Here is a 19,767-nt window from a genome sequence, read left to right as displayed (position 1 = left end):
TGGCTCCCACTGAAATCAATGAGGTGCTCTTGTAAAGCATAGGTACGCTGAGCCCTCCAAACACAGGAAATATATGTAGTCGCTCTCCTCTCACTTCAATTCTCCAGCAGCACCCGGACAGGAGGATTGAAGCTTTGTATCCCCTTTTTATTAACTCAGAAATCCGTATTTAAAAATTGGTCTTGCTATGGTGTGAAGTTATAATACAGCACTTGTAAATGTCTTTGAAGCAATCTGTACCTTTCTATTTCCCCAAATAATCACATATCGAAAAATTTTCGACCCCACCTCCACTGCAAATGACAAACTCTGTTTTTTTTTTGCGATAAACCAATGAAACCAGAACAATTTAAACAGCTCAACACGACTAATATAACAAGAGATTTCTCCAAATTGAACACAAAATGATCATGATTTCATTGAATTTGAAGTTTGATTTCATGTTAGAAATATGGCAAAGTCAAGAGAGTGGGCCAAAAAGGAGGAGAGATCATCGCTGTGCAAAAACAATGGGATACAAAAAGATACAAAGGAGTTGAATGTTTCTAGAGATACAGTTGGAAGCAGAGATCACAAGTTCAAAGTTACAGGAACATTGGACGTAGCAGAAAAAGGAAGCCGTCACCGGCTGCCACCAATTTCCTTAGGAGACAGGTGGTCAAAAGTTCTCAAGTGCCGGCAAAGGACAGCAGGAAGATTTAGTGGCAGCAGGAACTTTAGGTTTCAATTTGCACAGTAAGGCCACGGCCCCAAAATCAGTACTTGGTTAGTATTCGGTCAGTATTTTTTCTCAGGTGTGGGAGCCAAAACCAGGTGAGGAACAATCAGAGAAAAAGCATAATAGAAACAAGTCACCAATTCTGCATTTATCACCCACTCCTGGTTTTGGCTCCCACTCCTGAGAAAAAATACTGACGAAATACTGATAGTGGGGTCGTGGCCTAAGGAGCATACTAAATGCTGAAGGTCTCTTTGCCCGAAATTTAGCACTCAGAAGATTTGGGATTCATTTGTGTGGAGCAATGAAACAGAATTGGACATTTTCGGACCTATGGATCAACGTTATGTATGGAGGAGGAAGAATGAAACATACTCCCGGAAAGAACATCCGGCCTACTGTGAATCATAGTGGTGGTTCGGTGATGCCTACAGAGAAAAATGATGGTGGTTTAGGGATTATCTGGGGCTACTTTGCACTCTAGCACTGGAAACTTGCAGCATGTCGCAGGCAAGATGGATTCAGTCAAGTATCAGCAAATCCTAGAAGAAAATGTCATGCCTTCTGTGAGGAAGCTGAAGGTTGGCTGTCATTCAACAGGACAATGATCTCAAGCATAACTCTCAGTCAACCAATGCTTGTTTTCAGAAGTCCTAGAAGATTCTGAATAGTCATCACAATCAGTCGACTTGAACCGGATAGAAAATCTTTGTTGGGATTTGAAGAAGGCAGTTGCAGCAGGCAGACCCAAGAATATTAGTGAACTAGAGGCCATTAACCATGAGGAATGGGTAAAGATTCCTCAGGAATGTTGCCAGAAGCTGGTATCTCGCTATGCATCATATTTGGCGATTAGTTCATTGCAAACAACAGAAAGTTTGTAAATTTTGCTAATAAACCTAATTTGCAATGGGGAGGGAGATGAGTAGTTTTGATTGCAATGGTATATTACAATATGCTTACTTATGTAATATCATTTACTGCTTGAGTATAGCCAATCTGCTGGATATATTACTGAAGGATAATATTACTACTCACCCCTCGTCAGATCCAGGTAAATTCTCTTTGGATTTTGCAGTTCAGCAAAGAAAGTAACTTCTGAGTAATTTGCCTTTGCCCACTGCAGAAGCTCCTCACTATTTATAGGCAGATTTTCTTCAGAAATATTCCATTTTAGGTTTTCACCACTTGTTGTTTTCACAGACGAGGAAAGCTGAAATAAAGATACAACTAAATGCTGGCTCCAAAATAAAGGAAGCATGAAGAATATCTTATGAAAAAGAGAAACATCACATAACACACACCAATAACAATGTGATACAGATGTAGCATATTTTTTCTCACTTATCATCCATGTGCAATCCGTTTTTCTTTTTACAGTAGCACCTATTCATTATTTACAGAACCATTTACAGTTTCCTATGTTACAAAATTGTAATCTATCAGTAAAACTCAGATGCTATACACTTTATTTCTTGCACCTATAAACTTGAATGGGTGAGTCTCATCCAATTCCAGGGTGAAATCGCAGAATGCTGCAATTTTTTTCACAGATTCTGTCAGTGAAAAAGAAATCGGCCATCGGCAGTGCCTCACTGAATAACATGGGAAATCGGATAGCACATGTCTGATTTATACACTCGTGTGTACAAGCCCTTATACCAACACATTTTGTAATGCATGATGAAACATTCAGCTCTAAGATCTCAGCTTACTGTCAGTTGTCCATAAGTTGTGTCTTCTATTGCAGCTCCATTCACTTGAATGTGTCTGAGCTGCAATACCAGATAATTCTTATGGACAAGACTGGAAAAAAAGCAAACATCTTCTTTTCATTTCATACAACACCTTCAGTAATTCACAGAAAGAAGATTGGAAACATTCTTATCTACATTCTGGAAACTCACATATTTACATAATTCTGATCAATAGACAGACACTTTCAAAGGCTGAAAAAAAACTTCTTCCTCTAGTACTGCTCAAACAAGTGGGAATTTGCTGTGCTGATTGGTCGCGGCCGCTGCCCGCGACCAATCACCGATTTGGGCGCCACATTTAAATAGCGGCCGCGACCAATCACCGATCTTGCCGCCACATTTAAACACTGCTGTGCTGATTGGTCGCGGCTGGCGTCCGCGACCAATCAGCGAGATTGGCGGCAAATTTAAACAACGCTCTGCTGATTGGTCGCAGATGACAGTCGACCGCGACCAATCAGCGAGATTAGCGCAAAATTTAAACAACGCTCTATTGATTGGTCGCGGCCGCCAGCCGACTGCGACCAATCAGCGAGATTGGCGCCTAATTTAAACAGCACTATGATCTCCCGACGGCAAGTGTGAACGGAGGACCGAGGAACGGCGGCGCCGGTCGGGATGCTTCTGCTGCGAGCAGCCGCTCATCTCCCAGCTGCTCGCAGCGGAAGTACCCGCACAGGCAGCGCCGCTCCCCGGTCCTCACTAATACGACGCTGATTGGTTGCGGCCGCCGGCCCCGACCAATCATCGATTTTAGTGGCAAATTGAAACACCGCTCTGCTGATTGGACGTGGCTGGCGGTAGCGACCAATCAGCGATTTTGGTGCAAAATTTAAACAACGCTCTGCTGATTGGTCGCGTCTGCCGTCCGCGACCAATCTGCGAGATTGGCGCCAAATTTAAACCCCGCTCTGCTGATTGGTCGCGGTGGCCGGCCCCGACCAATCAGCGATTTTAGTGGCAAATTGAAACACCGCTCTGCTGATTGGTCGTGGCTGGCGGTAGCGACCAATCAGCGATTTTGGTGCAAAATTTAAACAACGCTCTGCTGATTGGTCGCGTCTGCCGTCCGCGACCAATCTGCGAGATTGGCGCCAAATTTAAACAACGCTCTGCTGATTGGTCGCGGATGCCAGATTTAAACAATGCTCTGCTAATTGGTCGCGGCCGCGACCAATCAGCAGTATTGGCGCCAAATTTAAACACCGCTTTGCTGATTGGTCGCGGCCGGCCACCGCAACCAATCAGCGATATTGGCGCCATATTTAAACACCGCTCTGCTCATTGGTCGCGGTTACCGGTGACGAATAACCAGCATTATTGGCGACAAATTTAAACACTGCTCTGCTGATTGGTCGCGGCCGTGACCATTCACCATTATTGGCGCCAAATTTAAATACCGCTCTGCTGATTGGTCGCGACCGCCGGCCGCAAACAATCAGCATTATTGCCGCCAAATTTATACCCCGCTCTGCTGATGGGTCGCGTTCGCTGGCCGCGACCAATCAGCATTATTGGCGCCAAATTTAAATCCCGCTCTGCTGATTAGTCGCGAGCGCCGGCCGTGACCAATCTGCGATATAGGCACCAAATTTTAACACCGCTTTGCTGATTGGTCGCGGTTGCCGGCCTCGACCAATCAGCGATTTTGGCGCCAAATGTAAACACTGCTCTGCTGCTTGCGCCCGGTCGGCCACATACCTATTCTAGAATACCCGATGCATTAGAATCGGGCCACCATCTAGTGTATACATAAACATATTAAACAGAAGATCATATACATCTACATTGTAAATATATAAATATGTTCAGATTCTGAAAAAAAAACAAACAAAAAAACATCTTAACCTCTGTTCCCACAACTGAGCATTTGCTACAATGAAATCAATTCTGTAAGATCGATAGATAGAAAGTAAACTTTTTTTGGATCACTGTTGTCTATCTGTGAAGTCTTTGTAGTAAAGTCTCATCTTTCACGCTCCCAGAAAAATCCATTGTATATTGCATTAATACGTGCAGAATGGCAGCGACAGGAGACGAGGCTTACACTTACATACAAGTTGACTGGGTAGTTGATGGCACTGCCAGCGAAAACTGTGAACACTGGGATGTTTGCATTTATAATAAACACAGGAGGCTTCTCTGACATCTCTCCATCCGCATTCTCTCGCGAGACCTCCATCGTCAGGTACTCAAAATCCTACAAAAAAACACCAGAAATGAATTTAATACAAACTGGATAATGGACATCGTCATTAGCAAAGATCTTTATATATAATAAAACTACTTTTATCACCGTTGGCTTCACGAGTGTAAAAAAAGTAAGCAATATATTTTTAAACACCTTTATACCTCATCATATCTAAGCAGTTTTGCTGGTTCTATATTTTGTCTAGAAAGGAAACTCTCTTTTAAATGAGGCCTACTTATTGTTCTCTGGGACAAATTTTATGGTGCCACAAAATTCTGCTCTCTCCTTCCCATCCATCACTACTGTAAACTTTTCTAATAAACTGCCATGTCCTGCTTCATCTTGGCTAGGAATAGGGTTAGGATAGGACTAGGGTTACATGGTTCATACAGTTGAAAAAAGGCAAGTGTCCATCATGGTCATCTGAGAGATTGGAAAGGATAAAAGGAATGGGTATACACACAATCACAATGCATGATCTGGTCAGCACCAAAAAGGCTAAGCTTTCCCTCCTAATCCCAATTGTCGATCCAACTAAACATTCAGGAAAGAACTTTACACATTTCCATAATTATTTGTTATTTTCTTGTAAAAAGCAACTAAGCCTTTTTTAAACCATTGATGGTTCCCTTCTACTCTTGAGGTAGACTATTCTACAGATTAGTTCTTATGACAATAAAAGGCTTGTCTCCTCTGGAGATTGAACCTTACTTTCTCCAGATGGAGCTCCCACCTTAGATATTTCTTCTCGAGACTAAATAAATGTAATTCTTTTAGTCTTTCCTCATAGCCAAGGTCTTCCATCCCTTATAAGTTTTGTGACTTTTCTTTGTACCCTTGCTAGCTCCAAGGTAAACTTTGTAAAGTGGTGGTATTACATCCCTGTCCCACATGCTTATATCTCATTTAATACATGCAATATCCTGCCGGCTGTAGAAATCTGCCTGTTGACATTGTGCTGTTATTTAAGCTGTGATCAAGAAGTACATCAGATCCTTCTCTAAAAGGGACTCTCCTAGTTTTACTCCCTTAGAGCATATGATGCCCTCATATTATTAGTGCCCATGTGCAGAGCTTTACACTTCTTCATATTGACCCTCATCTGCCAAGTGGATGCCCAAAAACTCAATTTGTCTATGTTAGGAGTAACTTATGCACATCCTCCATACTGTACTATACTGCACAGCTTGTGTCATCTGCAAAAATAGAAATAACACTATTAATCCCATCTTCCATATCATTGATAAATAAGTTGAATAATAGCGGACCCAGCGCTGATCCTTGGGGCCACCACTTATAACCGGAGACCATTCAGACTAGCAGTCATTCAACCCACAGCTCTCTGGGTGCGATCGCTCGTTGAGGCACTTTTTTTACCAAATTACAAGCCTTACTTTCTAATCCTATAGACCTTAATTTACCCATTAGGTGTCCATATGGAACAGTATCAAATGCCTTTCCAAAGTCCTCAAAACACTATATTCACAGCTACCCCTCTATCCAATTTTCTACTCACCTCTTTATAAAAATTAATCCAGTTACTTTGACCCCTTTTTCCTTCATAAAACCGTTCTGGCGATCACTCATAATATTATTTTCAATCATATACTCCTGTATATAATCCCTGACAAGTCCCTTGAACCTTTTTCCTCACAATGGATGTTAAGCTTATTTGTCTATAATTACCTTGGATAGACCTGGAGCCCTTTTTGAAAATGGGCTACACATTAGCTTTGTGCCAATACCTTAGTATAGTACCAGTCCTTTAGGTTAGGGCTAGGGTTATGTGTAGGGTGTAGGGCTAGGATTAGGCAGGCCTATTGTTAGCACTAGGGTTAGACTAACATTAGGTTTAGGGATATGCCTAAGGTTAGGTTTGGAGCTAGAGAAATAAAATTAATAAAGTAATATATACACACACACACATATTACTTTTTTATTAATTTTATTTTGATGTAACTATTTTATTTATCTATCTATATCTATATACAGTGTATGTATGTATGTATGTATGTGTGTATATATATATATATATATATATATATATATATATATATATATATATATATATATATATATATATATATATATATATATATACCTGCAAAAAGCAGGAAAAAAAACAAGGGCCAAAGGGCAAATTATAATAATTTTTAGGGCTCTGTGCTGATTTTCTAGAAACATAGGGGTCAAAGTAAAATGGCCATGATAAAATGCGGATTGGAAATTAGATTGTGAATCTCTCTATATGTATTTTCTGCACAGCAAATTTTATTTTAGGAAAATGGCTTTTATGCCTAAAACATTCCCTGATTCAGGCCTCCTATGTTGCAGCCAAAACATTTGTTTTCACTTAACATTACAAAATGTAAAAGTGAACATCTTGGTATACAAGTCTAGTGAAAGTTACATTCGGCAAAAAAATCTTGTCCAAGAATTCATCTTTCCCTCTGAAGCAGAAGGCCCATGGGGCTTTCCGACTGTATACAAAGGAGGGAGTTTTTGTCACCAGAATGACCCAGAGATTTGCATCCCGTAACGACACAGTGTCGCCCTGAATGATGCCGCCTGGTGATTCGACTTATTTTCTAATTTTATCCAGTGAAATTTCAGACATTGTTTCCCCTGAACTGAATTAGGACTATAATTTAAGCTGCATTTCCAGTAATTCTTCTCTGAGCCGAGAATGGCCTCTTTCCCCCACCCAGTACAGTATACCCTTTGCACTATATACTGTGTAGGCCCCATGTAAACAACACAAAGGAACAGTTAGGAATTAGTAAGTGTACATCTCCAATACACCCAGGTTTAAAGGACACAGACACCCATGAGAGCAATTTTTACTTACACGGATGTATTCTTTGCTGAAAATAATCTTTGGAATTGAATTTGATTAAAATGTTGCACCATTTGCCTTCTATGGCCACTGTATCGCACTGTCGTTTGCTGGCTCCAGAATGAGTTAACTGATAATCTTTCAGTGAGCTCATTCTGACTAAACTATAGATTTAAATTTCTAAAAAATATCTATGAGACAGTAAACCACCCATACATATTCTAAGGACTAAAGGCTAATCCATAGACAGAGACAATTGGTTCATTTTACAATACTTCCATTATATATTTCAAAAGTAGTGCAACAATGCATTACAATCATACAATGAATTACCATAATACACTACACAAATATTACCACTATACATTACACAAGTAGTACATTATATGGTGCGCAAATAGCACCACCGTATTGTGCTGGAAATAATACCACCATATGATTCACAAATATTTCGGCCAAACAGTGCACAGATTGTCCCACCAAAAATGTACAATTCATATCTCGATTCAGCAATTGGTTGTATATTCCAATAGTATCATCATACATTGCACAAATAGCATTACCATACAGTGCAAAAATAGTACTATCAAATAGTACATGAATAATACCACCATACAGTGCACAAATAATATCTTCATTCAGCAATTAAAGAAGTTAGCTTTATTTTCACATTAAGATAAAAAGGTATTGTTAGGTGCACTCTCTTTTGGTCATCAAAGTATTTAAAGGGGTTGTGGGGGATTTGAAAAAATATATGATAAACAATAGACAAATATTATCTATTGTTTATCCTGGATTGTTGCATTGTCGCTGTTATGCTTTATTTGCTCTTCTATTCAACAGCCATTGTTTTTTGCATTTGAGTCAATTTGGAACTACACAGCTTGTGTCTATGTAATGCAATTACCCTTTGTATGACAGCGATTGGTTCCTGCCACATATATAATCACGTCATTTCATTTTTGCAACTTATCCTATAACTAAGGGTGCGCAATGTCCCAGAAACGCGTCAGGTGTTGGTTTTGACTTAATTTTTAATGGTTTATCAATAAAATTAGATTTTATTACCTGGATGGTTATGCTGGACTGAATCTCCCCCCTCCCTACTCCTCACTCTAGCACATTTCGCAGCACTTTACATTTGACTTATCCGCTTGAACCATAATCTGAAATAAACAAACCTGCAGAAAAGCCCACCCTCACTCCAACTTCCCTCTGGTTATCATAAATGAGAAACTGAGCACAGACTACTGCTCCAAATGGCCCTAAAGTGTGCCATAGATTCCCCATATTAGTTGATGTTCGTTATAGAACCATTTGTACCAGTATTACGGATGGCACTCGCACTTATACCTCCATAAGTGGCAACTCTGATTCCACATACTGAGAAGCAAGGCTGAAGTCAGTACATGGCCAACCTGGGCCATTGCTGGGGCCTGCTGTGCCAGGGGCCCATACGGCTCAGATTTCCATTGGTGGAATCGGCCATACATATAGGAGGAAATTGTGCTCTGCATGTATGTGACACGCCCCTGGGCCGTGGGGTACTCGGTAGCCGGGCTGGTCGAGGCTGGGGGATGTCACGGTGGCAGTGACACGGTCCTTGAGCCAGGGCGGTCAATAAAAGGGGAATTTGGAAAAGGGGAATAAAGTTTTTATAGTTAATGTTCGTGACGCCACCTGTGGAATGCGGCTATATGGGGCTGATGGTGATGCAGCAGAGTTGGTTCAGCTCTCCACAGGTAGAGCTAAGCTCCAGGGCAGTGTAGATGGTGACTTGGTAGATGTTGCTGTGCAATGTGGCGCAGATAATAATTCTAGGACACAGTGGGGTGCAGTCTTCAAGATTTACTCACAGTTGTCAGACTCCAGGTTCCCAGCGCCAGGGTAACCTCCCACGCCGTCCTGTGTTCACCAAGGGAGGGATTCAGCAATCCCTCAAGTATCTCAAGAGTACTTAACGGGACCCCATGCTGTGAGCCTTCCTCGGTCGTCTTCCTGCGCTGGCTCTCACCCTCCTGCCCTTCGCCTCGCAACCAGTGTCCCAAGCCGGTAACCTCAGATTTTGACGGGCAACCTGCAGTCCCCTGAATCCTACGCGGCCACCTTTTTGGCAATATAGTTGCGGTAGTGAGCAGCTGCACCCTGAAAGTACAGTAGCCTCCGGTTCCTAGCTGAGCCTTGTAGTTCTCCACTAGTTAGGGGCCGGTCCCCTCTGCGGCCTGATCTCTCCACATCCGTGTAGATTCGGGCACACGGGTGGCATCCGCACTCCCCATGCCCCCGGGATCCCCTCTGTTCCTCTTGGAGCCTTCCCTCTGCTCCCGTCCTCTTCCAGCCTGTCCTCCTGGGCCTCTCCGTCTAGGCCCGCTCCTCTCTCCTCTCTGAGCAGAACTCCTCCAGAGCTCGTGCTCCCACTCCTTCTCCTCTGTCTGACTGGTTCTCTCTGCCTGTTTCTAGATGGTTCCCTGCTTTCTTATACTCCCACTGAAGGTGCTCCCCTGAACTACTTCCTCTACCCACACCCACTACATGGTTCCCCCTCTTTAGGTTTCCCCCACTTCCAACCAGGACAGGGCTCAGCATAAGCCAGTGCATCTTGCCCGCCTGCTGGTCTGAAATGGTATAGTGTTGGATGCAGGTGGGTGGGTGCCGGGCAGTACTCCCTCCTTACCTGAGAGTGGGGCACCACACCTCTGGGTGAGATGCAGTACCTCTGTGGCGACTGAACCCGCAGGGGCGCCACATATAGAGCAGGCTGAGGAGTTGAGATTGCTTCATACAGAACAGGTGCCGGCTGTGTTATACAGCCTGCACCCAAATATAAATGCAGAGATAGGAGCGAGCTCTGAACGTAGCTGAGTGACTCCCTAGATGCTGCTATCAAGCTTGACAGTGGCATTGAAAAGGTTGGCGATGGGAAGGGGGGGTGTCCATTCTGACTCCAAAGCGATTGCAGGGTGTCTTGCCAGCATGTCTGCAATGTTTTTACACCTATGACGTTGTGGTTGGACTTCATAGAAGATCGATAATTTTACAATACAGTGCAATATTACAGTATTGCTGCTCATTGTACAAACGATCAAAATGGCAAAATCACCATTTTATCCGATCACTTCACAAAAATTGTAAGAAAAAGAGATCAGAAAGCGATATAGACCCTAAAATGGTAATGGTAATAAAAACTAAAGCTTATACCTCAAAAATAAAACCCTAAACAACTCTAACAATCAAAAAATTAAAATAATGTTAGCACTTAGGGCAGGGGTCCTCAAACTACGGCCCGCGGGCCACATGCGGCCCGCGGAGGACTTTCATCCGGCCCGCCGGGCTATGGGCGGAGGAGAGGAGAGCGGTGCCATTGCCCCCCCTTCCCCCCACTTGCTTAGGGCCCCGGCAGGCGGATACTTACCTCTCCCTGTGCCTTCGCTGATCCGCTGTCTTCCGTGCTCTGCGCTTCCTGTGACGTCTCAGGTCAGAAGGCGCGGTGACGTCTTTACACCGCGCCCTCCCGAGTGCTGTCACAGGCAGCGCAGAGCGGGACAACGCCGCCGCAACGCTGCAGTCCAGGCCAGAGCAGCGGCAGCAAGTGAGAAGTGAGGTGAGTATTGGATTTTTTTTTTTATTTTTAATGTATGGAGGCATAGGTCATTATATGGAGGGTGACATCCTGCAAGGGGTATAATATGGGGGGGTGACATCCTGCACGGGGTATAATATGAGGGGGGGGGTGACATCGTGCATGGGGCATGATATGGGGGGAAAGGGACATCCTGCATGGGGCATAATATGGGGGGGGTGACATGCTGCATGGGGCATAATATGGGGGGGGTGACATGCTGCATGGGGCATAATATGGGGGGGGATGACATGCTGCATGGGGCATAATATGGGGGGGATGACATGCTGCATGGGGCATAATATGGGGGGGTGACATGCTGCATGGGGCATAATATGGGGGGGTGACATCCTGCATGGGGCATTATATGGGGGGGTGACATGCTGCATGGGGCATTATATGGGGGGTGACATGCTGCATGAGGCATTATATGGGGGGGTGACATGCTGCATGGGGCATTATATGGGGGGGTGACATGCTGCATGGGGCATTATATGGGGGGTGACATGCTGCATGGGGCATTATATGGGGGGGTGACATGCTGCATGGGGCATTATATGGGGGGGTGACATGCTGCATGGGGCATTATAAAGACAGGGGAGTGATATCCTGCATGGGGCATTATATGGGGGGTGACATCCTGCATGGGGCATTATATGGGGGGTGACATCCTGCATGTGGCATTATATGGGGGGTGACATGCTGCATGGGGCATTATATGGGGGGGTGACATGCTGCATTATATGGGGGGGTGACATGCTGCATGGGGCATTATAAAGACAAGGGAGTGATATCCTGCATGGGGCATTATATGGGGGGGTGACATCCTGCATGGGGCATTATATGGGGGGGTGACATCCTGCATGGGGCATTATATGGGGGGTGACATCCTGCATGGGGCATGATATGGGGGGGGGGTGACATCCTGCATGGGGCATTATATGGGGGGGAAAGGGACATCCTGCATGGGGCATTATAAAGACAGGGGAGTGATATCTTGCATGGGGCATTATATGGTGTGAGAAAGGGACATCCTGTATGGGGCATTATATGGGGGGTGGCATCCAGCATGGGGCATTATAAGGGGGGAACAGCCTGCATGGGGCATTATAAGGGGGGGAACAGCCTGCATATGGCATTATAAGGGGAAACAGCCTGCCTATTGGGAACATTTACCTGCCCATTGAGGACCTATGCTGCCTATTGGGGACCTATGCTGCCTATTGGGGACATTTACCTGCCTATTGGGGATATTTACCTGCCTATTGGGGACCTATGCTGCCTATTGGGTACATTTACCTGCCTATTGGGGACCTATGCTACCTATTGGGTACAGTTACCTACCTATTGAAATACCGGTTGATTTAACTTTACTTGTTCTTCATTTTAAATATTGTATTTGTTCCTGTATTGTTTTTTTTACTTCAAAATAAGATATGCGCAGTGTGCATAGGAATTTGTTCATAGTTTTTTTTAAAAACTATATTCCGGCCCTCCAATGGTCTGAGGGACCGTGAACTGGCCCCCTGTTTAAAAAGTTTGAGGACCCCTGACTTAGGGTATGTGTACACGCTGCAGAATTGTTCCTTTTTTTCAGCTCAGATTTGCCAGAAAACCTAAAGAGCTTCCTGATCCAAGCAAAGTGTGCAAGAATCATGAAGTCTCATGCACATGTTGCTTATTTTTGACTTGCAGACTTAAATCTGCAGGACGTTAATTCGATCAGATCAGCGTTTTTGCTGCAGATTTCACCCATACTAATGAGTGGGGTAAAATCAACAACAAAAATGCATCAAAAACATGTCTATTTTATGCAGTGTTTTTCCTTCAAAGAGATGCAAAAATGGTGTAGAGATTCACATGCATGTTCACATACCCTTAAGATCTGAGAATAAAATAATCAATAGTGGGACAGGGACCATATGCAAAAATCTGGAGCCGACCCTGTTAAGAAGGCTAGAAGTTGTAAGAGCTGAGATACTGGAGATTTCAATGGGAAAATCCAACTAATTTTGGCACTTTACCACTGATTACACTGATAGTCTATGGAATGAAACATTTGTAATTCTGATATCAGATACACATTACTTATATGTAACATTGAGATTTCTTTTGTTATAAACACACAGAAGTGATAATACTCACCAAATCTTTGTTTGAAAAATGAACATTAAGCACGTAAACTTCTTGACTTGAAAACTTGCCAATACAACCCTTTTTAGTGAGGGAATGTTTGGCCACAGCTTCGAACACAATACCGCTGGTGTCATCATTTTGGAAGCCACTGAAAGGTATTGGAACTGAAATAAAAACATTGTATTAAAATCCGCACCACAAAAAATATCATATTCCAAGACAAAAATCTGCACACTAGAAATTTAACGAACACACATCTATATATCCTACAACATTTGATACAATTCAGATATTAGTGGGACTTATCAAATATTTTGGATCACTGGACAATTACAGAGAAGATTTTTTACTATCTTGCTATGTATCACTATGTCAGACTATTAGATTTTCTGGACTACAAGATGCCAGGGTAAATACATTAGAAGCAGCTCATACCGCTGATATGGTTCCTATGAAGAAAAGGGGACCAGCACTTGTTAATCCTATCACATCTGTTGCAAATTGGCCACAAAAGTTGGCATTGGCAGGTGTCTGTGAGTTGGGACACCATTGATTGCCTAAAAGGGGCTTCCCCCATAGGTCCTCTCAATACTGATAAAGAGATATGGTCTACTCTCAAAAGCCGCTGAAAACTAATTGGCTCTAGGAGAAGAGTCTGGCAATAGTGAGAAAAGTCCGCTGGGCAGTTTGATTGACAGGTCTATCTATTTCTTAATAGGAAAAAAGCTGCAAAGCAGGGAGAAGCCAATGGGACACTTCTCACTGTGTCCAGACTCTTCTCATCATGTCTGGCTCAATTTTACAAATATTATTTTTCTGAAATTCCGCAGCAGATTTTGATAAAACATTACTTTCTATAAGGAAGGACCCTAGTGAGATTTCATGCCAGTGGTTTGGGCAGCATGAAACTTATGGCAGGTTTCCTTTAATATAACATGGAGCACTTTGCTCCATCAACTTTATTTGGGCATTTTTATATTTCGGAATCTCCCTTAAGATATAATCCAATGGACTTTCCAAAATATGGAAAACGTAGTTGAAAGTCGAAGGGTAGAGATCAGTCACCTGTTTGGAAACCAATTAGCTTGCCTCCAAAAGGAAGAAGCTGGCTCTCTAGTGTCACAGTTTTGGCAGTAGCTACACTGGACCTCTTTAACAAGCTGCATGACTTAAGATATTTAGTCAAACCATTTGGGATTCTTGCTTCTTGCCAGCTTAGTCGTCATCTCCACAAAAAAGAAACGGTTCCACGTAACCCACCATCAAAGGTCAGCCGATGAGTACCCTACTCTGCATTGATGAATGGAAAGAAACTGAAACAGCTGTCTGTGGATACACTTCCCGGCCTTTTGGCTAAGATCAAGTCAAGTGTAGTATTTTCGAAAAGGTGGACTTTGTCTACCCACAATAGTACATTGATACACAATACACACTGGGTTAGTGCACTTTCTAGTATGCCAGGTGGCTCATATAGTCTTCTGGTGGAAAACATGGCCCCCCAGGATCAAAGACACTAGACTGGCTAAGTGTGAGGGCCTATGGTGCAATGTGCCCTAGGAGTGGTCGCTCTGGTGGGAGTCTGAACTTACTGGGAGTGAGATCCCCAAAAAGTCTTGGGCTCCATAGCACGCCGCGCCTAGCCTTTCATACTTTTTGAGCAAACCCCCCCTACTCATGGCCTTTGGGCTAGGAAGGGGAATTTTTATAACCCCAGTCGGAGGTCAGGTCAGCTTTGGGCTGAGAAGCCAAAACAACACAGGCTACCTGCTCCACTAGGGTAAAAGCCTAGTTGGATGCTGGGAGCATGAAAACGGCTCTTCCCCGGCTTTGGCAAGGGAGAGTATTGTAGATCCCCAACCCTCGCTGTGGCCTTCTGGGTTGGAGCGATGGGGATGGTTTATTGGGGACCCTCTCCTCCAGGGAGAGAGTCCACATGAATCCTCGCCTTGTGCTCTGTTTTGGTGTAATTTCGGTCTCATTTTTCAGTGCCTTGGATGCTGCTTCAATCAAAAAAAAAGGTGGTTTGTGGATTTGTGTCTTTTTCTATTAGAAGAGACTCTGCTTTGGCCAAGTTTTGTTAATGGGTCAGACACTGAATCATAGGGGGCACTAGAGAGCCGGCCTTTTACCGCCTGCTAATTTGTACACTAGTGACGACAGTGGCAATGAGCCGGCTAGTTTTTCCTTCAGTTTCTATGAACAGTCACTGACTGACAGACAAGCCCCACTATGTCACTCAACAGCAGGTGGGGCAATGTTAGGGAGCTGGAGTTCCCCTGTGTGTCACCACGCGCTCTTCAGTCAGACGCATAGTAAAAATAGCATCCTGCCCTCTGGATGTGTGGGCAACTTCCTGCCAGCAGGGGTGAGGACGGACACACGGAAGCTCCACACTGGATTAATAGGAGCTTTAATTAATGACTGGAGCTCCCATCCAAACCCTGGAGCGGGTCACAGACCAGAGTAGTCACTATTGTGCGCCGCTTCCTGCCAGCACAAAAAACAACTCTTATCTGGCTGCACCAGACTGGCTCCTTACACAACCTCCTGGCTTGCTGCTGCTTGGCATACTAAGACTGCAGGCCACATCCTACACTGACTCAGCACGCCGTGCGCCCATTCTAGTAAACTAAGTAAAAATAATTTCCTACTAAATCTTACTTTTACCACTTCCCTAGAACAACTGTCAGTATCAAAGTGCAGGGTGAAGCTTGGTGGCTCTAGCCCAAAGAAATGGTGGCATGGGCAGTCTCCTGCAGTGTTGTTCCCTGCGTCACCCACAGTCCAGCTGGCACCACATTATGTCATTATCAGATAAAGCCACACAGGCGGGTGCCTGGACAGAGGCGCTCGCTAGATCAGATAGGGAGGAAAATGCAGAAACGGACGTTCTCTGGAAGAAAAAATAAATATATTCCCTCCTCCCCCATCATGACGTGTCTCGGTGTCTGCCTAGAGCCAAGAACCAATCAGCAAAACAACTCCAAGAATGGAGATCTCAACTGGGTTCAATCGGAGGTATCGTAACATGACTTGGGAAGAGCAATATAGGAGCACAAATAATATCAGAAACCACAGGATTTACATCAGAAAAAAATGAATTTTCCCCTGAATGATTACACTTATTTCAGATGGACTGAGTAAAGCTGGAGGCTATCCACATGCTTAATTTCCCAAGGGAGCATTGCATGGCCTATAGGTGTCCCTATGCCAACTTGGAGAAACTTCACCCCTTGAGTAAAAATGCAGAGTAGAATACACACGTTTTTTATGCCTCTTTACATGTGTTTTTTCATTTGAATGGGTGAAAAACGCTGAAAGAATTGACGTGCTACACAATTTGAAAAAAAAGCTTTAATGGTTCAAATCTGCAAGGAAAAAAAAACATCATGTGTATGAAATCTCAGAAATCTCCTTCACTTTGCTGATACTGTAAAGTGCAGCATTTTTTACTCCTGCAAAATGCAGGGAAGGGGGGGTGAGGGGCAAACTGCAGCATGTGAACAAGCCCTCAGGGTCTGTCCCCATAAATGGCATAAATTTTGAAACAGATCCACATCAAAAACTGCTTCAAATACTCTTCGACCTGTAGATTATAAGCCTCTGAGGGCAGGGTCCTTTCCCCCTTTGTATCAGTTTGTCACTGTTAGTTTGTTCATTATAATTGATATATGTATTTTGTATGTAAACTTCTTTTCACATGAACAGCACCATGGAATCAATGGTGCTCTAAAAAGAAATAATATAAGTTATTGACATTATTATTATACTCAGGTCTTGACCTGGGTAAGGACTCGTGGAAGTTTGGGTTCTGGTACCCGACCCGAACTTTATTTCAAAGTTCGGTTCGGGTACCAGAACTGTACTCGAACTTGAACCCAAACCCCATTGAAAACAATGGGGACCTGGAAAATTCTCTCTCTCTCTACAACGGACTTTCCCCGGAACTTCGAACATTCCAACGGACTTCCGGGAGAAGTCTGTGTTCGGCATTTAGCACCGGACATTAACTGTCTGGTACGAACCCCAAACTTTTAAGTTTGGTTTCGCTCATCTCTACTCTTGAAGTGTTTGATCTCCCATCTTCTTATTGAAGTGGCTTCAGTGGTCATTGATGATACTTATTACATCATTTGTATGATTCTAATTGTCAATATTTTTATTGTGTTAAGAAAATTTAAATAAATCCTTTTAAAATAAATAAATATATAAAAATATAACAATAAGCAGAATAATAATGTGGATTTTGAATTAGATCTTCAAAATCCACACCCAAACTCTCTGTGTGAACATACCCTTAGGCGACGTTCCCACACAGGTTTTTTTTAGCAGATTCTCTGCAAAATCTCTCTTAAAAAAAAGTTTTAAAAACACTTGTCAAATTCTTCCTATTCATTTATATGGGGAATCGACTTTGCTGTTCAAATGAGGAGTTTGTGAGCTTTTTTTTTTTCCTGAAGAGCTTTTGGAAAATGTCAGGTGGAAGCCACATGTGGTTGGGGAATAGTTGGGTCAACTCCATTTTGGAGGATTGTCGTCATTTTGACTAGCTGACTGCAGCCTAAAACAATACAGATGATAGGGTCAGCACTGTCCTATTGTTGTTCAGTAGGAAAACCAATTCCCAGTGGCGGCCCCATCTCTCCTGTCTCAGGAGTCAGGACATTTTATGACATCCGGTGTCTGCTGCTCAATAAACAGCAGATGGCATTTTGTTCCTAGGCCAACCGTGGAGAATTTCTGACAATAGGAATATAGGAGGGAATTGCTTTTTTATGAAATACTCTAACATGAAATTAGTCCCACACATCAAAAGGCTAGAGGTTAAATAAGAGAATATCGTAAATCCTGCAATGATTCGTCCAGGGATGTAGGAGATCATTCTGCATTATTTCACTATAGACTGGAGTCCAAAATGATGTAAAGGTTTAAGCACTTGTGAAACTCAGGAACACTGAGCTGAACCCTGAATGTCTGCTCTGGAGCTGAGAGCACAAACTCCCAATCCTCAGAGCTGAGCCAGAAACAGGATGGAAGAGCACTTCAACCCCGAGTAAATGTTAACAGGATGGAGCCAGGCAGACGGACAGACACGGCGCTTGGAACAAGATTTTCAGGGCACTTAACTCCTCTTTACTGCCTGTTGCTGACCTGTTATAGGACGTAGGACACAAAGGAACATATAGACCTGCTAACGTCTATGTTATATTGCATTATTAGATCTAGACATGGTGTGGTCTTATATTATAGTATCCAGTCTACAGATGTGCCCTTCCTTATCTTCTTTGGCTTCAGATATCCCGAGATAAGCTTAATGCCGGATTCAGACATCCGTGTGTCGCGATTTGAGTATCATGGACGCCCAACAGGTTTCCCAAACTGAACTTGACAGCCTCAAGTCAAGAGACCCACGTCCTTTGAGTGAATCACGGACTGTGACACATGGCTGTGTGAATAAAGCCTAAGAAAAATGTTGCCCACTCTGGAAATGTTTTCCAGAATATTTTAAGAAACTAAAGTCCAAGATTACATTTGGGAAAGGTGATGGTGGGCAAATCTACATAGCCTGTCCCTGACTTGAAGGTCATGGGCTCCAATGCAAAATCTGTACCAGGGCCCCACATCCGCCATGTGCCAATTGTAATAAGTATGTCTTCTTAAATGGAAGAAAGGTTTTGGGTACCCTCAGAAACCAGTGCTGCCCATGCATCTCCTATAGCTATGGGGTGCAGAGGTAACAGTCATCTACAATGCACTAAATGTGACTTTCCCTTGGGCTTGGCACCAGTGAGGTGACTGAGGCCGACCTTCCTTCCCACATCTGCTGGAGAGCTCAGAGGACATACTGTACATTGACATGATTTAATTAATTACAGCTGAATTAAAGCTGGTGTCGGCTCCACCATGTCGCTCTCTCCTCCATATCCTCTCATCACTGTTATTCATCAGTCACACAGCCACAGCAAACAACATCTTGTAAAATGATGTCAGATTCACCTTAGATGGAACCCGTTTGACCTTGAAGATGCTCCCTCCAGAATATTCTTCTGTCATCTGAACTCATTTACTATCCAAGACTTTGAGGTTTCTTCCAAAACTCACTGCACTCTTGTCCATGGGCTCCATTTGGTATTGCAGTCACTTGAATAAAGCTGAGCTGCAATACAACATACAACCTGTAGACAAGAGTGGCGCTGTTTCTGGAAGAAAGAAGCTATGATTTTTTTATCCATATGAGTGTTTACAGTAATATATATATATATATATATATATATATATATATATATATATATATATATATATATATCATTTATATAGGCAAGGCAGTAATTGGAAAACTGAGAATGCATGATTGCAATTTGTATGGCTTAAGACCACTATACATATTTATTATGTGCGTGGGGGCGACCTGACATATGATGGATGATGCTACGGAAAGAAGGATCAGACATGTTGAATTTCAATTCCCAATCCTATTGTTCTCAGGGAAGATAAGCCGCAAATAGAGAG

At 43.2% G+C, this 19,767-nt stretch overlaps 1 protein-coding gene across 1 annotated transcript in view; it reads right to left on the bottom strand.

Moving 5' to 3' along the window:
* The window catches only part of ENG (endoglin), a 51,029-nt gene that overhangs the window by 28,101 nt on the left and 3,161 nt on the right, over positions 1 to 19,767 (bottom strand). Inside the window, exons 2-4 of the mRNA XM_073640015.1 lie at positions 13,267 to 13,421; positions 4,529 to 4,675; positions 1,757 to 1,931 (exon numbers count right to left, since the gene is read on the bottom strand). Of these exons, the coding sequence (XP_073496116.1) occupies positions 1,757 to 1,931; positions 4,529 to 4,675; positions 13,267 to 13,421 (477 nt within the window). The remainder of the gene's footprint in view (positions 1 to 1,756; positions 1,932 to 4,528; positions 4,676 to 13,266; positions 13,422 to 19,767) is intronic.

Source organism: Phyllobates terribilis, unplaced genomic scaffold, assembly GCF_046119375.1.
Source record: "Phyllobates terribilis strain yellow unplaced genomic scaffold, ASM4611937v1 Scaffold_7__3_contigs__length_470593459, whole genome shotgun sequence".
NCBI lineage: Eukaryota > Metazoa > Chordata > Amphibia > Anura > Dendrobatidae > Phyllobates > Phyllobates terribilis.
This window is presented reverse-complemented; position numbering and strand designations above follow the sequence as displayed.